Source organism: Melospiza georgiana, chromosome 14 (genome assembly GCF_028018845.1).
Source record: "Melospiza georgiana isolate bMelGeo1 chromosome 14, bMelGeo1.pri, whole genome shotgun sequence".
Taxonomy (NCBI): Eukaryota; Metazoa; Chordata; class Aves; order Passeriformes; family Passerellidae; genus Melospiza; species Melospiza georgiana.
Window position 1 is genome coordinate 2,506,380 of NC_080443.1, and position 18,419 is coordinate 2,524,798.

An 18,419-nucleotide genomic window follows, 5' to 3' on the forward strand; every position below is an offset into this window, starting at 1 on the left:
GTGTCTCGTGCAGATTTAAAAAAAAAAAAAAACCTAAATAACAAACCAACAAAAAAAACAAACCCAACCCAAACCCAACAAAGCACTGGTCTTATTATAGTAAATCTGGGTTCTTGCTGCTTTCAGAGCTATTTCCAAAATCTGAAAGATGCAGGTGGTGTCTGTCAAGTTGAATGAAGTTCTGCTTCTGGGCTAATAATGGAAATATTTCTGGCAGTAGAAGGAGTAGAAGGCTGTAGCTGATTTGTTGTTTTGTTGGTTTTATTTCTGAATTTTTTTTTGGAGAGAGTGGTGACAGTAAGGAGTTACAGCTTGGGCTTGTCCTGGCTGTCAGAAAATGAATGAATCAAACTTCTATGTTATAATCTATGATAAAGTGGATCACATTAAAATTAGTGTGTTAATTGATCTGCTCAAACTGGCTGAATGCCTGTGTATTTTATTAGAAAATAATGCTGAAATTTAATTTCCAATATATGCATTCAATTAGTCTATTATTTTGAGTGTTATGTATTAGTAGCACAAGTCTGTCAAGTTCTGGGATCTTAACTACAACTATCATAAGAGTAAGATGTGTTCTGTAAAAAGAAAATTTACATAAGTAAATGGAAAATTATGTTTAGAATTGTTTATAAAGTTAATTAGCATTTGTGGATGATTGGGTAGTACTATAGACTGAAGGGGTATTTTATGGAGAGCTCACTGAGATTTGGTGCTGCAGATTCCCTTCCACCCTGTGCTGTGCTGGCTGGGAGGGGCTGTCCCTGAGCCTGAGTTCAGGCATTCCATTTCATCCTTCCTGAGAGCAGTGATTCCCTGTCCTTGAGTTCAGGCATTCCATTTCATCCTTGTCCTTCCTGAGAGCAGTGATTCCCTGTCCCTGAGTTCAGGCATTCCATTTCATCCTTCCCCTTCCTGAGAGCAGTGATTCCGTGCAGCTCCTGCCTTCCTGAGCACTTGGAGCTCACTTCTGATGGGAGCAGAGCAAAATGGCAATTATTGTGTTGAGATAATTTCTGAATTTTTAGGAATTTGTTACTGCAATTTTAATGATTTTAATATAAATCATTTTTCAGACCTGTGCTTCTGCATTCCACCTCACCATGGTTGTAACACTGAGCAGAGTTTTACCCTCAGCTATGATGCTTTTAACTTTCACTTTTTATTAACAAAGCTAACGTGAAAGCAAAGTGTTTCATGTTGCCAATTTAATTTCTTTAATTAAAAGTGAAAGTTATAAGCTGGTACAGCCGTGGGTGAAGTTCTAATGTCATCAATGGGGAAGAATAGGTATAAAATTGAAACTGTTGGCACAGCAGTGGCTCTTGATAGCACAGCACCTGCAGTTGTGACTCTCTCATTATTTCGTGCAAAAAGATGAATTTGAGGCATTCAAGACCCCCAGTGTAAATATTGGTCAGGGGCAGTAGAGCTGCAAGTGCCTTAGTTGGGATCAGATGTAGCCAAATGCAGGAGAGAGCCTGTGAGGCATTTCCCAGCACAGGTGTAACAAGCTGAGACTTTAAAGTCCTTACAAATCTAAACAGAACACTTAATTTTGTTAGTGGATCAAAAATTTAGCAAGAGTGCAGCTTTGTCATTAATAATCAAGCAAAGTATTTAATAATTATGGTAATGAAACATATCAGGAGTACTTTTAGTCTGTCCATCTGCATAGATGCAGAGTGTGCTCCAATTAAAAAAAATATTGGGCATGTTTATAATTATGGTGGGGTATAAACACCCTTATAATTTTAAAAACACTGTTGCTTTCTGGTTTAAGACAATTCTGTGAAATCTGAAATCCCCTTAAAACTACACTGTTCCATGTGTAATTAATGTCTCTTTTGTGGCCTCCTGCTTTATTTAACACAAGGCAGGGGAAGAGCTGAGGTTTGGAACATTAGGGAGTTTGGTAACATGCAAATGAAGCCCCTTATTTCTGTTGTTTTGAATACACACATTTAACATACTCTGCTTTTCATACTTTGGAAGTCCAGTATTTCCATAGACATAATGTGATCTATGCAGTTTTCAGTTTCCAGATCAAGAACTCTCTAACACAAAGCATTTGGTTCTTCACAATTAAAATATCAGGTTGTCTGGTCTAATAAAATAGCTGGTTTGGGAGAAATGTTAACAAACCTGGTTTGCTGAATACATTCTCAGGAGGAGACAGCATTTAATATATTTAGAAGTATGTTATCTGCTTAGGATCAGTCCTGGGTTTCTCTAAAATTACTATGGGAAGCTTGCTTGCTTTTAAAGGTGTTTATTCATCAACAGGAATAAATATTGTGTAAATGCAGCCTGCTGTATTTACAGATCTAGACATGATGAACAGGGAGGGGAAGGCAAAGGAATTGTGATAAAGTCCTTGAAAGTTTTTCATTTGGTGGGTTCTCTGATCAGTGGGTGTTTCCAGAGTTTTAGAGGAAGGAGACATTGGTGCATTAAAAGATTTTGGAAAAGAATCTTTCACAGAACAGGTGAAGTGCTGCATATTAAGATTTGGATGTTAGAGATAAAAGAGAAAGGAAGAGAAAACCCAAAATATGAATTAACTGGAAGAAAAAAGTTAAACTGCCATTTAAAAAAAGCTAGGAATGATTAGTCAGTAGCTTGACAAAAGTAAGTGTAAAAAATAGTGCAATATTTGCTTGGTGATGTTGACATGTAGACAAAGCACTACAAGAGCTGAACAGCAGCAAAATTGTGCAAACTCTTCAGAGGAAGGGAGAGATGTTCACGTGTGGAATGGAGTGTAAAGGGAATCCAGTGACATTTCTAAAGCTCATTTAGGCACCTCTCTTAAGCTTGACATTTGCATTTGCTTATATTTGCTTTAATCCATGTTGCATGAGCATTGGTGAAGTCTTTTATAATTTACATTAGATCATAAAGTGAAGAATTAATGAGATAGTTGATGTTTCTACTTGTCCTTTAATACATTTTAGCCTCTGTATGTTGATGATTTTATTTCTAACGCTTACTGGCATGGTAACCAGCAGGAAAGTATTTTAGTCTTACAAATCTGCTTTTAAAAAATGTGTTAAAATTTATCTGAACACAAAAGAGTTAAATTCCTTAATTATTTTAGTAGTAGTGATACATCCTGTGTAAAGTTGGAATTCTGCTTGTTTGAAACAAGAACTAGCCTGGATTCTTTGGAAAAGCTCATTGGCATGGATTCAGGCAATAATTAGAAAATCATTGCATTATTCTAAATGTAAAAATAGTTCTATCTTCACCTTCAATCTGGGTTATATATTAAACTTCACCTGGTATTTTAGATCTTCATTTTTGGAACAAGATTGCTGTGTTTAATATTGTTCAGGAGCTGAGTACCTGCTTTCACCTCTGCAATAATTTTTATCATATATTTACTATGAACAAGCTGGGGGTTTACAGAGAGCAGGTGATTTGCTTTTGCATGTTGAGATTATCCTGAACTCCAGATCTGCTCTTATTTGGTCAGTTTCTGGGGAAGAAAGAAAAAGCCCCAACTTTTAAATGTGTTCTTTACTCTGTAGAGTTTTTCCTTCACTTATGGAACTCAGGAAATTGCAAAGTTACTTTGCATCTCCTGCTTTAATTTTTCTTACCCTGTCCCCAAACACTACATACTTCTGGTGTGTTTTCCAGGATTCTATCGTTTCCTTGTAGAAAGTTAGTAACAATATTAGAAGTCTTAGCTGGATTCTCTCAGGACACTCTGCTTCCTCCTGAAGCTGCTGTGCTTTCAACTTGTGCTTTGCATTTGGCAAATTCTCAGCTTCATACAGGAGTGTAACAGTACTTTGTGTTTCTGTTCTGCTTTCACTGTGAGGCTCACAAAGCAATAGAAGTTCATTGTACATTTATAAATTTATCATCAAAACCCATGAAAGGGCTAAATATGCTTTTCCATACATCATGCTGGAGAAACTGAGGCTCCAACAATTGAATTGTTCTTGCAAAATGCCAGCAAGGACCTTGTTCAGCTCAGTGCATGAATACTGACCTGAGCCCATCTCCTGGAGAAGCAGCTCACTGACTGGCCTTTGTTACTTTGGTTTTTAACCCAAGAGGTATAAATATAATCAAGTTCTTACTAATTGCTGTGTTGATTAGGAACCCAGCTCTCTGGCAGACCCACATATTTCATTGAATACCTTTTTGCCCTTCGGACACTAACTAGGTTACAGTATCTAAGTTTTTATTTTTGGGGTTTCTTCTTTGGTTGGCACAAGTCAGATTTGGTCATTGGCCACCTCAGATCTCAATTTGGGATTCAGTTGCTGCAGACACTGCCCTGTCCAAGAACTTCCTATGCCAACAGACACAAAAGCATTGCAGATGTTGTTGGAAGGTGAAGCTGATGTGCACACTGGAAGAGTTCAGCACATCTGAAAATCTCATTATTGTTTAATGTCACCCTGTGTTATCAGTACTGTGTTTTATAGGTGTGCTATATTAGCTGGAAAAAACCAATCCCAGTTCAAACAAAACCAACCAAACCCACAAAACTTACAGGAGAAAGGATACAGAATTCTGTGCCAGATCAAGCCAAGGCACTCTCCAGGTGTAGCAAAAACAGTGCAAGCCCTTAAAACCGATCTCCCTTTGGTTTTCTTAATGGATTTTTGAATTCTGACCAGAATATGGTATGAAAAATTTAAACACTGGGAAAAAATCTGAGAATATATAACTTTGCAATCAAATATTCTTTCAAGTTTCTGCCTTCAGCATAGCAACAAGCAGGGAACAACAGATAGGAGAGGGCACAGACACTCCTTTCGGAGTTGGGTAAATGATTCCACTTTGAATCTCAAAGAAATACTGAAGCAGAACTATGATATCTCTCAGGTATCAAGAACAACAGTTTTCCATGGATGTCACAAGTTTTTTTGGAGCTTCTTGTAACTTTTAATGCAACATCTGCTGAATGCTGACCTATCACACATTTATAAAAGTGTAATGTGTTTATTATCTGCCTCTTGAGTTTTGAATTCCATCAGTCTGAGATGTGTAGTGAGCACAAATATGAATTTAATGGTTTTTTAATATGTGATTATAAAATACTCTCTGTCTAAAGAAATGTTACAGGTTGTTATTGTGATTAAACGATCTGCTTTTAGAGCTGTTCCTGGTTTTGAAGGAAAATACAAAAGTTGTCATTTAGCAATATTTATCCAGTTTTAATATTGACAACATTAATATTATTAGTAGTGCATGAATGGGTTTAACAGAATGTATTTCTATGCTGTACTCAAAGCAAACTCATATGGAATAGTAATATCTTTATTATAAAGATTTACCTTTGCAACAGTTTTCTTCATGTTCTCTACCAACACCTAAACACAAGCTTGGTTGTAAACAGTAAATTTTAAAATATGTGATTGTAAGGACCTAAATTTAAAAGTTTGGATAATGGAAAGGGTGTAGCTTCTTCTCTTGGATGCTTGAATCTGTTAGTATTAAATAATTGAAATCTAAACCTGTATGGAAACTTTCACATTGACAAAAGCATGGTTGGGTTGGGTTTTTCTGGTTTTGGTGGGCTTTTTGGTTGTGTTTTTTTTTTTTTTTTGTTTTGTTTTTGGGGGGGGGTTGGTTTTTTTTTTGTTTTGTTTTCTTTTATTTTTGTGGTTTGGTTTGTATTTGGGGTCTTTTTGTGGTTTTTTTTTTTTTTTTTTTTTCCTGGTTTGTTTTGGTGTTTTTTCAATTCAAATCTTGACTCTGTTTCATTTACCACTGAGCATTTAACCTCATTTTGGGTGAGCTCATGGGTTTGAAATTGCACTTCTGTCAATTTAAGTGTCCCGTGTTTGATACCTTGTATCCTGTTTCTATTTCTTTGCTATTTTTTAACTTACTGCAACAGATGAGGGGTTCTTAAACCATCTGTTAACCTTTTTTCCCCATTTTTTTTTAAACATGTAGAGTCGCTCAAGGCAAGAAGACCCAGAGCAAGCTAGACTGAAACAAAAAGCAAAGGAGGTAAGCAGAGCTAGAGATCATTACACTTGACATTTCAAGGCTTGAACATATTAATTTTTTATGCCTTGCTACTTGTATATCGTTAATAAAAATCTGACTAAAAACTTTTTAGGATGTATTTGTTGCTTCGCCTTTGATCTTAATGTTTGCAAACTAATACATTAATACATGTGAAGCCTAAGGAGATTTTATAAGAGAATATTTCCATACATTACATTTTCATTTCCATTTTAGGTAGCTGTAGCTTTTGTTGGGTTGTTGATGACAGCAGCTCTAGATTTTGGTGGAAAATATATGCCTTTGTCTTTTTGTAAAATGTCGCTTTCTTAGAAATGTGCTGCTTAACCATTTTGTTCTGGTAACATTCTTTCAAGTAATGTAATTGCCAATCATTTTCTCTATCCTGTGATTCAGTGGACTGTTTACTCATTTGTCTAAATTACAATAATCTAAAAAATATCAAATAATTTCCCATGGAGCTGTGATGTGTTACTCTAAGAGTACCTTAATTTGCTGTAAATGAGTGAGTGTCCTTTGCTTAAGGCATCTCATGCCTTAGGATTGGGTTGTAACTTAAATCAATTAGAAAGATTAAAATATCCATCAGTTGAAAGCAATTTCAGCAAAATGATGCCATTCTTTTTAGCCAGCTTGTTTGGATATACACATTAACAGGTAATAATTATGCACTGGAAGATAAAATACATAGAAAAATGCTTATAGCAAGTCCTTTTGTATTGACCTGTTCTTCCTGTTTTGTTTCCCTATTGGCAGTATTCTGGAGTTCCGTTAGCTACACAGATTTTATGTATGTAACAGTCAAAAAAATCCAAATGCATGGATGAGTTTTATTTGTCTTCATTTCATTCTGCGATTATGTAGTAAGACTTGCTGAAATGAGTTCTTGTAAACATTAGACCAGGCCTTAGTGTTTCCAGAGTTGGATTTGTCAAGCAAGTATTGAAATGAAATAGAGTAATCAAATTATCTGGCAGGAAAAGAGGCAGGATTTTAATACTACTTGGGTTTTGTAGGCAGCCAGTGTATGCAGAGGAAGAATGAGATTTCTGAGAGCAATGGGTGGCAGCAGAAAGGGCTGTTGAGCTGAGAGCTGAAGGTGCCGTGCTGCTGGAAGTGAGCAGCGCTGGGATGAAATGCACTGCTGCTGCATCAGTGTTGGCTTTCCTGGACATTCTTTCCCGGGCATTGCAAACTCGAGGAGGTGGAAGTGAAAGGCAGGGCCAGTAGGGCGGTGTGGCAGAGCTCAGGGTGGAGCCGCTGTGGGGGAGCCCGACGCGGGGCTGGCGGGGCGCGGCCGGGCCGGGCGGCTCTGAGGGTGCGCGGGGCGAGGCCTGCGCCGGGCCCCTCTTCGGGGGAGCCACTGGAGGGGCTTGGAGCACGGCAGGCTATGGGTGCAGTGCTGGCTGTGACGGGGCACTGCAGGAGCTCCTCTGAGGGGCTTGGGGCACACCGGGCTGTGCCTGCGGGGCTGGCTTTGGGTGCTGCAGGAGCTCCTCAGAGGGGCTGTGGGTTCACTGCTGGCTTTGGGTGCTGCAGGAGCTCCTCAGCGCTTGGGGCATACTGGGCTGTGGGTTCACTGCTGGCTGTGTCTGGGCGCTGCAGGAGCTCCTCTGAGGGGCTTGGGGCACACCGGGCTGTGGGTTCACTGCGGGCTGGCTTTGGGTGCTGCAGGAGCTCCTCAGAGGGGCTGTGGGTTCACTGCGGGCTGGCTTTGGGTGCTGCAGGAGCTCCTCAGAGGGGCTGCGGGCACACCGGGCTGTGGTTGGAGTCCTGGCCTTGTCTGGGCGCTGCAGAAAGAGCTCCTCAGCACTTTGGGCACACTGGGCTGTGGGTTCACTGCTGGCTGTGTCTGGGCACTGCAGGAGCTCCTCAGTGCTTGGGGGCACACTGGGCTGTGGGTTCACTGCTGACTGTGTCTGGGCACTGCAGGAGCTCCTCAGCGCTTGGGGCATACTGGGCTGTGGGTGCTGCTCTGGAGAGGGAGCTCCATGTCATCATGATAATTTCTGAAAAATCCCTTCACCAGGATTTCTTCTCCTGGGAAGCTACACCATCTCCCTGTTTTGCTGCTTTGGAATGAGATTGTTTACCCAGCATGTGAATTGTTTTAATTTAATGACCAATCGTGGTCCAACTGCTCTGAGGAGTCACATGTTTTTCTTTATTATTCTTGTGAAGCCTTCTGATGTATCCTTTCTCTTTCTATAGTTTAGTTTTAGTATGGCCTTCTTTTAATAGAATATAATACCATAAAATAATAAATCAGCCCTCTGAGAACCTGGAGTCAAATTCTCATCTCTCACCTCATCCTGGGGACCCTCACAAACACCGCAGCTCCTCAGAGGGGCTTTGGGCACACTGGGCTGTGGGTGCAGCTCTGGCTTTGGGTGCTGCAGGAGCTCCTCGCAGGAGTTTTGGGCGCACTGGGCTGTGGGTGCAGCTCTGGCTGTGTCTGGGCCCTGCAGAAGGAGCTCCTCAGCCTGGCTGCTGCAGCCTCTGCCCTCAGAGCTGGCCCTGCCTGCTCACAGAAATGCATCATCTGCTGGCACCACTGAAGGGAATTTCATTCTGCATGTTTGAAACCATAAGAAACGTCTCTGGTTTTAGTAATCTAAAGCTCCAGAAATTTTCACTTAAAATATTAAAATTTAGTTAGCAAAAACATTTTCTTTTGCAAAGGGGAGTGTGGCATGGTACTGGCAGGATGTTGTTTTAAGATTGTTCATTTTTTTTTCTGCACTGGTTACTGGATATATCATGACGTCTTAAATTATTGGCACTGCCAAAATAAAAAAAATAACTAATTTTATAGTATAAAAGGTTGACTAGAAAAACTGTCTTGGGCATGGCTTTGTCTTTTAAAATTAAAAGTTTAGAATCAATGCCAATAAAAATGTAAAAGATTTCAAAACTTCACTGCCAGCTGGGCTACTCTTACATGTGCTTATGACCCGTAACTCAGAGAGGAATTGTGTTTCTTCCAGCTTTTGTGTAAGCTGATGAATAAAATACTGTCAGCTTCAATAATAAGCTGGATTGTAGACTATGGTTCCATGATTTCTGTCTTGAATATTGCCTGAAGACCTTTGTTGCACAGATATTCTTGTGGCGTATAGTGAAGTGGTGTTAGGTAGTGTTTTAAAAACCAGAGAGGGCACCCAAGAAACCTGCAGCTCTTCCAGCTTGTATTATTTGTTTAATGATATGATTGCCAGATATCTTGTTTTTTAATCCCAGCAAAACAACTGATAGTTGTTTTATTAATAATGATAAAAATTATTATTATGTTCTGAAAATGGGTAATGGCTCAGGCTTTAATCAGGTTGAACAGTAACACTACTGACAGAAGTCAGAGAGAGAAAGTAAAGTACCTAAAGAAGTAATTTGAAGTCTTAAAGTCTTAAATCTTTCCTTAAAAGTAAAAAAACCCCACAACATTAAAAACACCAAAGGAACTCTGGAAAACGCTGTCTTTGAATGCAAAATAAAGGTACCAATAGAAGGATAATAAGATGAAGAGGAAAGAAAGAAAACTAGGAAAAGATATTTGTTCCAAAACATTCTCTTTCATGGATATTTTGGAGTCTTCATTTTGTAACACTCTGTTTTTCTTCCTAATTTAAGAAGAAAAAAAGATTAGCTCAGTTTCTTTCACAGAACATCTACCAGTTGAAAGATTCCTTCTTGCTTCTTAGTGTCATAAAGACAGTGTAAGTGGAATCCTTTGAACACATTTTAAAATTAATTTGATTAGGTGCAGATTATATTTTTTCCCTCTAATTCCATCTTGATCCATTTATTAGCCATTCTTCAAACCACTCTGCATATTGTTTAAACCAAATTGGCATAAATAGGGTTTAAACTGTATTTAAATACTTACCCAAATGAAGGGAAGCCCCATCTCCATGGTGCCTTTTTGCAGAGACAAGACATAACCCACAGGTTTCATTCACAGCCAGACCTGCACTGATTTAGTTAAGGCAGTGCAAACCCACTCTGATTTCAGTTTGAGTGACTTATTTTGCTTTATATTAACCTGTTTCAAGTGGATTTGAGTGAAAGCAGTAGCAAAATGTGCCCATGAAGGATTATCTTGCTCAGAACTCTCCATTTGCTTTCACACTTCTAAACTGTTGCAGCCTTTTGCAGTGGACAGCCTGTGATTGTTTCAATGGTAAACCTATTTAATAAACTATTGAAAAAATTTTCCATTGAGACTATTTCAGGGAAAAATGAATTTCAGCTATTACTTTGTTGCATTGCTTTGTAGCAAATTCTGATATGTCTGACTTGGTACAACTTAATGTAAGGAATAGCATCATTTGTGAACAGTGTCTGTTTTGTTGGAAATGATATAACTTTCCTAATTATTTTTCCTAATTAGTGGTTTTAATTAACTTTTAAATTAATTGTTGAAATCAATAATAAGCAGGGTATTGATAATAAGCAGTGAAGTTTTCCATTTTAGCCAACACATAGTTAAGTTTTTGCAGACTGCTGTTGTTGAAGAGTGATTAGAAAGTCACTGAAACTAAGTTTTTCTAAACTAACTCTGATAAGCTTCAATGAATAAAGCATGACTAAAGCTTTTAAAGTCAAGTTTTAGGAAATACACTGATTTATGTGGTCTGGAAGTCACAAATGTAAGTTGAAGAAATTATGAGTTCTCGAATTTCCTTAAAAAGCTTCATTAAATAGAACATAAAAGAAGCCATATAGCTGATAGCAGGCATAGATCAAGATTAGGAATATCTAGTTAACACCTAGTAATTAATGATAGAAATGATTTAAAGGAAAGGCAGGGAGGGTAAGATCCTTAACATCCATCCATCCATCCATCCATCCATCCATCCATCCATCCATCCATCCATCCATCCATCCATCCATCCAGGGTATTCTGCATATCAAGGTCTGTTGCCTAAAAATGTTTTAATTTTAAAGTAGCTGAGGTTGATCCTGAAAGATGAGCTTGGTTCAAATTTTTGTGTCCTCACCAACCAAGAGTATAGCACAACAGTGAACAAACCAGACCCCACAAATGTCTGGGCCTGTGTGCAGGGTTGGATAACCCCCAGTGGGATCTGTTCTCAGATGTGCCCATCAGCCATGCAGGGGAGGTCTCTGAGCTGTTGATGTTCATGCCAGAACCTTCAGATGCAGCCCTGTGTGTGCCCCTGCCAGCAGAGCTGGCCCAGCTGCCCAGGGCTGGCTGGGTCCTTTGTGGTCCCCTGGCCAGGAGCTCTGGGAGTGCTCAGGTCCTGCAGGAGCACGGCAGGCAGAGAAAGGCTGCTCCACTGTGGGACCCACTGCCCTGGGTGCTGCCATCCCCCATCTGCAGTGTCCTCTGGAGCAGGAGCCTTGCTGGGCTGAGGCTTAGGCTTGGACTTGATCCTTTTCTGAGTTCTGTGCACTAAAATATGGGGGCTGTTAGCAGGGGGAGTTGTAGAAAAAGCTATAGGATCCTTCTCTTCAGAATAATGAAATATGTACCTCTTATGATGTATATGTTATGTGGTTCTACCATTGCCTTAGAGGCTTTAAATCCCCCAGAACTTAACTTGTAGCAGAATTACTGAAACTCCAGCATTGTATACTTAGTGACTACAATAGGAAAACAGTTCTACGCTAAATAAGTTCTTGTCACCACACTAATACTTATGTATCAACTCAGGAGGAGTGATTTCTTTTAAAATATTTAAATGGTAGTTTACCACAGTTATCATAATTACTGAAAATAAAAAGCAAATTAAAAGGATTTTGCTTTGTTTGGCAAGTTCATTTATTCACCTTTTCAGCAAAGCCCAAGTCCTTAAATATTTTACTGCTGAAGCAGTGTCTCAGTGATGAGAAGTCTAAGTTTTCTATTTTATCATGCCTGACATAAAAATATTGATCCAAAAGCAACAATCTTATCTTAAATTGCTTTCTTCTAACACACTTCATTGAGAAGTGGGGCACTTGAATGGGAAATTTAAGTTAAATTTCCATGCAGCTCTCTAGTCCATCTGTATGTCAGTAAGTGGAAAGAAGGAAAAGCTGTAAATGTGATACCTGAAATAATGATGAAGCAATGTTTAAGCAACACTGATTCCTCAGAACAGAGTTATTTCATGAATAGTTTTCTGCATCACGTTACCAATGCTGCAGCTGTGATGCAGAAGGAGTGTAAGCATTTTTGTCAATATGTATGGAAAGTCAGGTAACAGTCACTTTTTTATACTTTCCCTGTACCACATGTCTGTTTGTACCCAGAAAAATGCTTTGACCATTCCCATCTGGCTTAAGCTGGATTTGGCTTCAGAGTACAAGATTTTTCTGAAGTTACAGAGTAGCTGCAATGACCTAAAATGTTAGTACTAAACCTGAACCTCAGAGAGGAGTGGTCCTGTCTTACCAGTTAAAATACTCTCCTGGAAGTCCTGCTGCATTATCAAGTTTACTGCTTGTGTTAGCTGTGGTATTTTTTTCCTTTTAGCAGATACTACTTTAGATGTACAGGTTTATTATGGTAACAGTCCCAAATTCTGATGACTGAAGTTGATTATAAAACTTATAACCAGGACAAGAGGGGAATGGCAATACATTTGCATGTGCAGATGGTGCTGGGGAAACAAGACAATTTATAACCAGTAATAAGTTTATTGCATATGGATCTTGGTGTGTAAGTCTTCCAGATTTCCTGTTTCCAAGGATGAGGTACTGCCCTGTGATGTATTCTGGAAGTCCTGAAGAACTTTGTTCAATAGCAGTCTTACTGTTCAGCAGAACTTCTTGCATATGTCTTTGTAAAATTGAAGGTGATGACAATTCCACCCTGTTCTCCTGGGCTTAGAGCAGAAGTTGTGGAAAGTTGTCTGGCTGAAGTTGAAGTGTGGTGTCACCCTTGCTGTACAGAGAGTCAGAAAGTAGATGATTGATAGAAAAATGCTGGGGGATCAGAGGAATAGCTGTGATATCTTCCAGCTGAGTCAAATTACTTATTCCTGCTTAGGTAAAATGTATATTAATTGGAGCTGAGTCAAGGGCTGGGTTTCTTTTTGTCTTCTCTCTAACCTAAGCTTGACCCAAGCTTATCATATTAGTCTACCACAAATCTAAATTAAATCCAATACTGTCCAATGTAATAATTTTCTTCTACAAAACTGAGTTGGTGGCATTCTGTAGTGATGCATTATTCCAGCATACACATAGTGCCCAGCTCTTGTTCAGTTTCATGAATGCTTATTTTTCATGACTGATGAAAACTGTTGGGTTTAGCATTTTTAAAGGGAAATGCTGTTTTACTGGTAGAGCAGCTAAATACACAGCCATTTTTAAGTGACAAACTATTTCTATACCACCATCTTTATAGTATAAAGTAAGAACACTGCTTTATCTTTGTTTATACTTGCTACCTAGAAAACAAACCCTTAGAACTTGGTTTATACCAATGTGAGTGCCTTGTGTGAGAGGGATCCATGTATTGCATCCATGTTTTGCTCCTCACAAAGTTCTGTGTCACATCTGGGAGGCTTTGCAAGGGAGGTGTTGGTAAGCAGGAAAAATGAGGTTGCATAGCTTGGAGAGTAGGGGGTTATGCAAAACAAAATGGGACAGTGAGCACAGGATTGTTCAGCCTGGAGAAGGAAGCTTCAGGGTGACCTAATTGTGACCTTCCTGTACCTGGAGGAAAGATGGAGAGAGACAATTTGCAAGGGCCTGGAGCCACAGGGCAAGGGAGAATGGCTTCACACTGAGAGAGGGCAGGGGTTGATTAAACATTAGTAACAAACTCCTCCCTGTCAGGGTGGGCAGGCGCTGGCACAGGGTGCCCAGAGCAGCTGTGGCTGCCCTGGATCCCTGGCAGTGCCCAAGGCCAGGCTGGACACTGGGGCTGGAGCACCTGGGACAGTGGGAGGTGTCCCTGTCCATGGGGAGAGGATCTTTAAGTTCCCTTCCAAGCCAAACCATTCTGGGGTTCTGTGGCTGTGACAAGAGAAAGGAGCAAGAAAGCCAGCTGTCCACTCAAACATTGTTCCTTCTTTAGCTGATGTCTCACTGAGCAGTTGAAGGGTATCAACCTTCAAATTAACCCAACAGCAGTGTGATTTCCTTAGATCTTGTATGACAAGTGTATTTCTCCTGGTGCAAACTCCTGTTTGAGGATTTTGCAGCTATTCATAACCAATGAAACAGTGATTTTGTTACCCTGCTACCAAAATGGTTCCCATTTAGTGCTCTGAGAATGGGGGGTGTGAAATGACTAAGACTTGTATACATCTGTAAAAGTTGGCTTTTCTTTTTGTGATTATTTCTTGTTTTCTCGTGTTTCCTAACAAAATGGTAAGTTACTGGGTACTCCTATTTTTCAAGTAAAACTAGTGAGGAAGAGTCAAGACTCATTTTCAAACTAGAGTTTAGCTCTGGTGTGAAATATATTTGGCTTGTGTTTGAACAGTTCCAGAAGAGCAGTACCTATTACAAAGTCTGCTCTACCTAGTGGATTTCATTTTTTTTAAAGCAAAAAGGTGGTAGGGAAGGAGAAAGCCATTCCCTGTTGTCTCCATCACCTTCCAGCACACACACCCTGATGGAGTCCTGCCTAACACAACAAAAGGTTGTTGAAATAAATAGCCTCTCATTACACAGCAACAGGACTACTTAAATGTGTATTTCCAGAACTCAGGTTTAGAATGGTGAAAGCTTTTTGCAAAGAATTTTTCAGGCTGAAGGTGGCTTTGCTCTTTTGAATTTCACCAAAATAGTCCAACAGGAACTTCCTCCTGTAATATGAATTTTTTGAAGGTGGTAACAGTAAAATCTTCAGACCTTCAGCTCTCCTGTAGTTTTCCTTCCATGTCTGTAGGAATAACCAGTGCTACTACTTTTTGATTTTGAACAAGTGGACAGTGGCAGCTCCCTGTTTCTAATCCCTTTTGGATGCCTGGACAACCAAGCTTGGTGAGAGAGAAGGGGGCTATTCTTTTCCATGTTTGTCATGTAATATTTGTGATAAGGGTGGTTTGAGTTTGCCTGTCCTGAATACTGACAGTTGCATCCATAGGTTCCAGAAGAAGCAGCAAGGAATGCATGGAATTGGTACTTCTTTTTCTGAAAGAATTTTTAAAAATCTATTTAAATATAAACACACACACACTATCTCTGTGTGTATACATATATATATATATACCAGATGAGTTTGTGCAAGGGGAGAGGTCAAGACTGAATTTGCAGTTCTCCTTTTGCTTCAGTGGTATTCTGTCTAAATATGGGTCTTCCTCAGGTAGAAACAACCTTGTTCAGAACAATTTATCACACTGGCATAGACAGGGGAAAAAAGAAAAAAAAGCTGTTTGGAGCAAGCTGTGAATGTGGAAAAATCACGTAACTGTTTTAACTGAGCACTGCAACAGATTTTACTTTTGTGCTAATTTGGCTGAATAACCACACTTTAGAATATGATTGCCTGTTTAATAAGTAGAGGGCAGCAAATGTCAGCTGTGTCTGCTTGTCAGGAGCTGAGGAGGTTGCTTGGACAACAACATGAATTATTATTTAGATGATTTGGCCCCTTAGTCAAGCCTGCTCTGCTCTGTAGCAGCTTGCGGGGGTGGGGGGAGGTCAAGGTGTATTTAGGCTCAAGCCTGCAGGGCAAATTTTCCCCCATCCCCTCTGTGCGCGTTGGTTTCTGATTCCAAAACAAACCTGAATGAGGGCTTTAATTCTGCTGCCGAGCTAACGTGTTTGTAAGCCCTGTTTGGCAGCCTGGAGCGCCCGAGGCAGCCACAGCTGCCAGCTTTCATCTGCCCCCGGATCCTGCGGGGCCCGCGTCACATGCGCTGCCCTCAGGGCACGGAGGCGAGCGCCCGGCTCCGTGTGCCCCTTCCTGTGAGGGGCTGGGGCTGCTCTTCCCGGCTCCGTGTGCCCCTTCCTGTGAGGGGCTGCGGCTGCTCATCCCCTCTCCTGTGTGCCCCTTCCTGTGAGGGGCTGGGGCTGTTCATCCCGGCTCCGTGTGCCCCTTCCTGTGAGGGGCTGGAGCTGGGGCTGCTCATCCCTTCTCCTGTGTGCCCCTTCCTGTGAGGGGCTGGGGCTGCTCATCCCGGCTCCGTGTGCCCCTTCCTGTGAGGGGCTGCGGCTGCTCATCCCCTCTCCTGTGTGCCCCTTCCTGTGAGGGGCTGGGGCTGCTCTTCCCGGCTCCGTGTGCCCCTTCCTGTGAGGGGCTGCGGCTGGGGCTGCTCATCCCTACTGTGTGCCCCTTCCTGTGAGGGGCTGGGGCTGTTCATCCCGGCTCCGTGTGCCCCTTCCTGTGAGGGGCTGGGGCTGTTCATCCCTTCTGTGTGCCCCTTCCTGTGAGGGGCTGCGGCTGCTCATCCCGGCTCCGTGTGCCCGTTCCTATGAGGGGCTAAGGCTGCTCATCCCGGCTCCGTGTGCCCCTTCCTGTGAGGGGCTGAGGCTGCTCATCCCGGCTCCGTGTGCCCCTTTCTGTGAGGGGCTGCGGCTGCTCATCACTTCTCCTGTGTGCCCCTTCCTGTGAGGGGCTGGGGCTGTTCATCCCTTCTGTGTGCCCCTTCCTGTGAGGGGCTGCGGCTGCTCATCCCGGCTCCGTGTGCCCCTTCCTGTGAGGGGCTGCGGCTGCTCATCCCGGCTCCGTGTGCCCCTTCCTGTGAGGGGCTGCGGCTGCTCATCCCGGCTCCGTGTGCCCCTTCCTGTGAGGGGCTGCGGCTGCTCATCCCGGCTCCGTGTGCCCCTGTCCACCCGAGCTGGGGCTGCACATCTCGGCTCCTTGTGTCCCTGTCCACCCGGGCTAGGGCTGCACATTGCGGCTCCCGTGTCCCTGCCCCAGCTCCTCTTTATGAAGCCCCCGCACTGACCTTCCCCTGCTCCCGCAGCCGCCTCCCGGCCGCAGTCTGGGTGAGTGCTCGCATGTTCGGTGCTCTCTCTCACAAGGGATCACCTCGTTTGCAATGTGTACATTTCATAGAGCACACTGCTTTCCGTAAAATCTGGGATCTGTTTCTAACCTGGTAGTGGAAGCTGAAAGAGTTCATGGGAGTACAGTTAAAGCAAAAGTTGAAATGCAGTAGTAAAATTTTAAACAGAGTAATTCAAAACTTCCTCGCCAGCCCATTTTTGAGAATATTTAATACCATTAACAGTAGGGTAAAAAGTGTCCATTTTGGTTAACTAAACACTCAACATTTCTGACTGTAGCTAGCTTTTACGCAGCTCTTCTCTAAGCTACAGGCTAGGTGGCTGGGCAGTGACATGCAGGGATCATGAAAGGTGTGTTAGCATGTATTTCCTATTTTTAGTTTTGTCTTGTCGTTCAAAAATACTGTGTCAGCCTGTGAAAGAGTTACATCATCTTAGCTGAATAATGAGATACTGCTCAACATACCTTGAAAAAGTAGTTAGCCTGCAGTAGTAGTAGTAATCTTTTAAATAAATAAAATATCTTATTTTCATTCACAATATAGAATGTTTTCCCCTCAAATAGTTTTGTTAAAGGTAGGTATGATTCTCTCAAAAATGTAAACACGTGAAAGGTGTTAATGTATTTTTAATGTTATTGAGCAGTTGAGTAATGATTTGTAAGAGTTTTGGTTTTGTTTAGTATTACAAATTGCTGCTGAATTGGTGCTTAACTTCTAGATTTCCATGGAAATGGACTTAAATACCTGATTTCCTAGAATGGGAAGATATGTTAAATGCATTTATGCTGATGAGTGTCTGTACACTGAGGTGTTACAGCTTCCTAAAAACTGCTACCTCAGTATTGGGTAAGGCTGAAGGGAAGCAAGTTGAAAAGCAGTGTGGTGCAATTACAGTTCATGGGTTTATTGACTCTGCACAGCCATGAGGTACAGAGCAGCCTCTTACACTGCTGTGTCCTTTCCCTCCACAAGTAGAAAATGTATTTATATCCAGAACAGACATTTATATTCTTGAAACAGAAGTAACACCCTGTGGATTCTGAAGATTTCTCTTAATGGCCAAAAGCCATATTCATGTGGTGAGGTCCTTGAAAATCTATTATTTAAAAAAAATAAAAATCATAATAATAAAAAGATTTGTCCTGGCAGATGTGCTCATATCTGGCAAACATGTCAGATAATTTAAGTAAGCTTTAGGAAAGTGTCAAAAATACTCAATAGGAAAACAAAGCATAAGTGCTAAACTCAGGTGTTAGTTGTGTTCAGGACGGCAGGAGAGGAGCAGAATGTTCACTCCACTAGAAACATACTTGAGGTGAAATTGGTGAGAAGATAGCATGTTTTTATGAGAAATAGGATAATTTTTCTATTTATTTTCAAAACCTTGTTTAAATTCTGAGTTGTGTTTCCACAGAGCCCTTAGTCCTAAGGCAGCCCAGCATTCAGTGGCTGCAGTGGGCACCTGCCAGCTCTGGACAGGTGAGCTGGGCTCCCCTCAAGGGG

The 18,419-nt window shown here is 41.3% G+C and overlaps 1 protein-coding gene across 1 annotated transcript in view; it reads left to right on the forward strand.

The window, feature by feature from the left end:
- Positions 1–18,419, forward strand: part of LOC131089251 (transcription initiation factor TFIID subunit 4-like) — a 153,395-nt gene that overhangs the window by 70,950 nt on the left and 64,026 nt on the right. Inside the window, exon 13 of the mRNA XM_058033894.1 lies at positions 5,926–5,982. Coding sequence (XP_057889877.1) covers positions 5,926–5,982 — 57 coding nt within the window. The remainder of the gene's footprint in view (positions 1–5,925; positions 5,983–18,419) is intronic.